This window comes from Cynocephalus volans, chromosome 4 (genome assembly GCF_027409185.1).
Source record: "Cynocephalus volans isolate mCynVol1 chromosome 4, mCynVol1.pri, whole genome shotgun sequence".
In the NCBI taxonomy this organism is placed as follows: Eukaryota; Metazoa; Chordata; class Mammalia; order Dermoptera; family Cynocephalidae; genus Cynocephalus; species Cynocephalus volans.
Window position 1 is genome coordinate 155,004,143 of NC_084463.1, and position 3,072 is coordinate 155,007,214.

Genomic DNA, 3,072 nt, shown 5'->3' on the forward strand with positions numbered 1-3,072 from the left:
CTACTCCATCAGTTTTTTTCTAATATTGAGGAGTATGGGCCATACACGAAAGGAGTGTGACAGGCCAATGGGGAACAGAGGGTGTGTTAGACACAGCAATAAAGATGGTATTAATAGTGACATTTGCCTCTCATTGAGCATCCATTGTCTGCCAGGCATCGTATGCTTCCCATACACCATCTCATTTTAACCTTCATAGCAACTCCATGAGATGGATATTATAATGAGTACTTTTGTGACCTCTGGAGACATAAAATAACTTGCCCAAATCACACAGGTGGTGTGTGGCAGAGATGCGATCTGGACCTACGTCTGTGTGACTCTGAAGTTAGAGCTTCCAATCACCATGCCTCACTGCTTTCCCCAATAACACTAGCCTTTACTGCCTCTTCACAAATGCCAACAGTTTGAGAAACAGATCAGTTAGAATTTCATCTTCTTTAACTCTCTCTCTCTCCCCCCTCAGAGGGAAAAAATGTGAATTTTCAATGGTAAAGCCAAGCCGAGATGTATCTTCATAAGGTTGCAACTGGAAAATCAGTCCTTGGAGACTATGAATGGATTGCCCGGTGGCAACTGTGACATTCTGCCTTTGTCTAAACTCATCACAGGAATGTGAATCCGGCATGTCTAGTTCTTTTTCTTTTTTGTCTAGTTTTGCATTAAGATAAATATCTTTAGGCTGTTATGAGAAATTTTTCTAAGCTTCTTCCCTCCTGATAGGAATCTAGGAAGATAATCAATATGTGTCTATGAAATCTTCAGTAGTTCACGGGCCCACGTGGAATTTAACTAAACAGAGGCCAATTTCTCAATCTGAAATAGTCTGTACGTACCCATTTATGTGAATTTCAGAGGCACTGACCATGAAATTTTTCTAGAATAGGATTATAATACAATAATGTAATAAATTACATTCATGTAGTGAAAAAATAATGGGACGTATTTGAAGACGAGTCCGTAATTAACTTGACATAAGACCTTGAACAAATCACTTTATCTTTCTATACTTCTATTTTCTTATCTTCTAAAAAAAAGAGTTGGACTTCATTACCCTACTTGCCTTCTACATAGTTGTCTGAATTGACATACTGTTACCTTGGTCTTTGAGTGGAAATACATCAATCAGCTCAATTCTATAACGCTAGTTCCTTCATGCTGAGCACAAGCTTGGGTTATTAGTTACCTACTAACTTAAAAAGAAAAATGAATGAATACCAAGTTAGTGTTGTTGGTTTATTGACAATGTATTTCAGTCTATAAATATGAATCTACGAAAAAATAATAAAAGAAATCGTTGGTGAAGAAGAGTTGGGGAACTTTTTTCTATTCCCTTTCCAACAGCAGGAGTCTTCTCCTGAGTCTTCTCATAGCTGCCTTCATCTCGTGGTTCCTCAGAGTGTAGATCAAAGGGTTCAGCAGAGGGGAAATGACAGTGAAGACGACAGAGATGGCCTTATCTGTGGGGAGGGCAGTGAAGGGTCGGGCATAGACATAGATACAAGGCACAAAATGCAGGGTCACCACAGTAATGTGGGTGGTGCAGGTGGAGATGGCTTTCCTCCTTCCCTCCCCTGACTGAGACCTTAGTAATAATAATATGACCAAATAGGACACCAGGAGTAAGAAAAGCCACAGAGTGGTGAGCAGCCCATTATTGGAAATCATCAATAGTTCAAGTACAAAAATGTCTGTACAGGCGAGTTTGAGGACCTGGGGGACATCACAGTAGAAAGTGTCAAGGACATTAGGTCCACAGAAGGGGAGAGGAAGCAACAGGGAAATCTGCACGACCGAGTGGACAATGCCCCCCACCCAGGCAGCCACTGTTAACCCAATGCAACGGTCTCTGCTCATGATGGTCACATAGTGCAGAGGCTTGGAGATGGCCACATATCGATCTAATGCCATCACTGACAAAGAAAATGCATCCACCCCTCCAATAAGGTGGAAGAAAAACATCTGAGTGAAGCAGCCATTGAGGGAGATGGTCTTTGTCTCAGACAGAAGGTCCACCAGAACCTTGGGAGCTGTGATGGAGGAAAAGCAGATATCGGCAACAGATAAATTACGGAGCAAAAAATACATGGGTGTGTGAAGGCGAGATTCCCAGGTCACGGTGACCATGATGAGGAGGTTTCCCAGCAGGGTTGTCATGTACACCAAAAGTAGGAAAAGAAACAAGACCAAGCCCACTTCTCGATTCTGGGTTAGTCCAAGGAAAATAAATTCTGTTACCCTGGTGCAGTTTTTCATCTCCATTGAATCATCCTCTTTTTTGCTCTTTATTTTCAAGCTGTGTCATATGAAAGCACTGGGGTATTTATTTTATTGTCCTCCTAAGCACTAAGAATAGAAATCAGAAGCTTCCCCATGTGGCTGTGGTGTTTGCAATTTGTTGAGCTGTGTGTCCACAATTTTAAGATTACAATCAGTTTAGTGATCAAACTAAATTATCACATGCAAAGTCATTTGGTAATTCTTTAAATTCTTTAAAACTATTTTTGGAAAGAATTAGCATATATGTTTAACATGAGTGACATTTACATAGCATATTTAATTTAATTTATTATTTTTATTTATCATTTATCTTTCATTCCATGCACATTTTTTGAATGTCAAGAATGTCCAAAGCATTAAACACAAAATAAGTAAGACATGGTTCCAGGCATTGGGAAATGTATAGTATACTGGTTTAATATTCGTATTAGCAAACATTCTGTTGATTTCAAGAGGGTTTGCCTTGCTAAAAAAGGATACTGTCCTGTTTCTAATTGCAGTGTTGCTGTGGCATGAGTCAGTTTCCTTGCTCTTGGCTACATTATGTCAAATTTCTTAAAGTTGCAGCACATTATTCCATGTCGTAAACTTATCAGTGTGACTACTTTATACTAATCAGATTATTTGCTTAATAATTATTTGATAATTTTTAAATTAGCTATTAAAGAACAGATTGAAACAATGAGCAAAACCAAATCTCTAATAATATCATCAATTTTTTGATTGTGGCTTGAACACTTAAGATGAGGACTATCTTAACAAATTTTTTGCTGTACAATCGGGTATTGTTAA

At 38.8% G+C, this 3,072-nt stretch overlaps 1 protein-coding gene across 1 annotated transcript; it reads right to left on the reverse strand.

Moving 5' to 3' along the window:
- Window positions 1–1,326: 1,326 nt before the first annotated feature.
- On the reverse strand, window positions 1,327–2,262 carry LOC134375855 (olfactory receptor 4D10-like). Its single transcript, XM_063094609.1, has one exon. It carries the CDS (start codon window positions 2,260–2,262, stop codon window positions 1,327–1,329), a length of 936 nt encoding a protein of 311 aa, XP_062950679.1.
- Between the last annotated feature and the right edge of the window lie 810 nt (window positions 2,263–3,072).

What these genes read in the sequence shown, in the direction of transcription:
- LOC134375855 (XM_063094609.1), bottom strand. Translation starts at nt 2,262, where the DNA reads ATGGAGATGAAAAACTGCACCAGGGTAACAGAATTTATTTTCCTTGGA.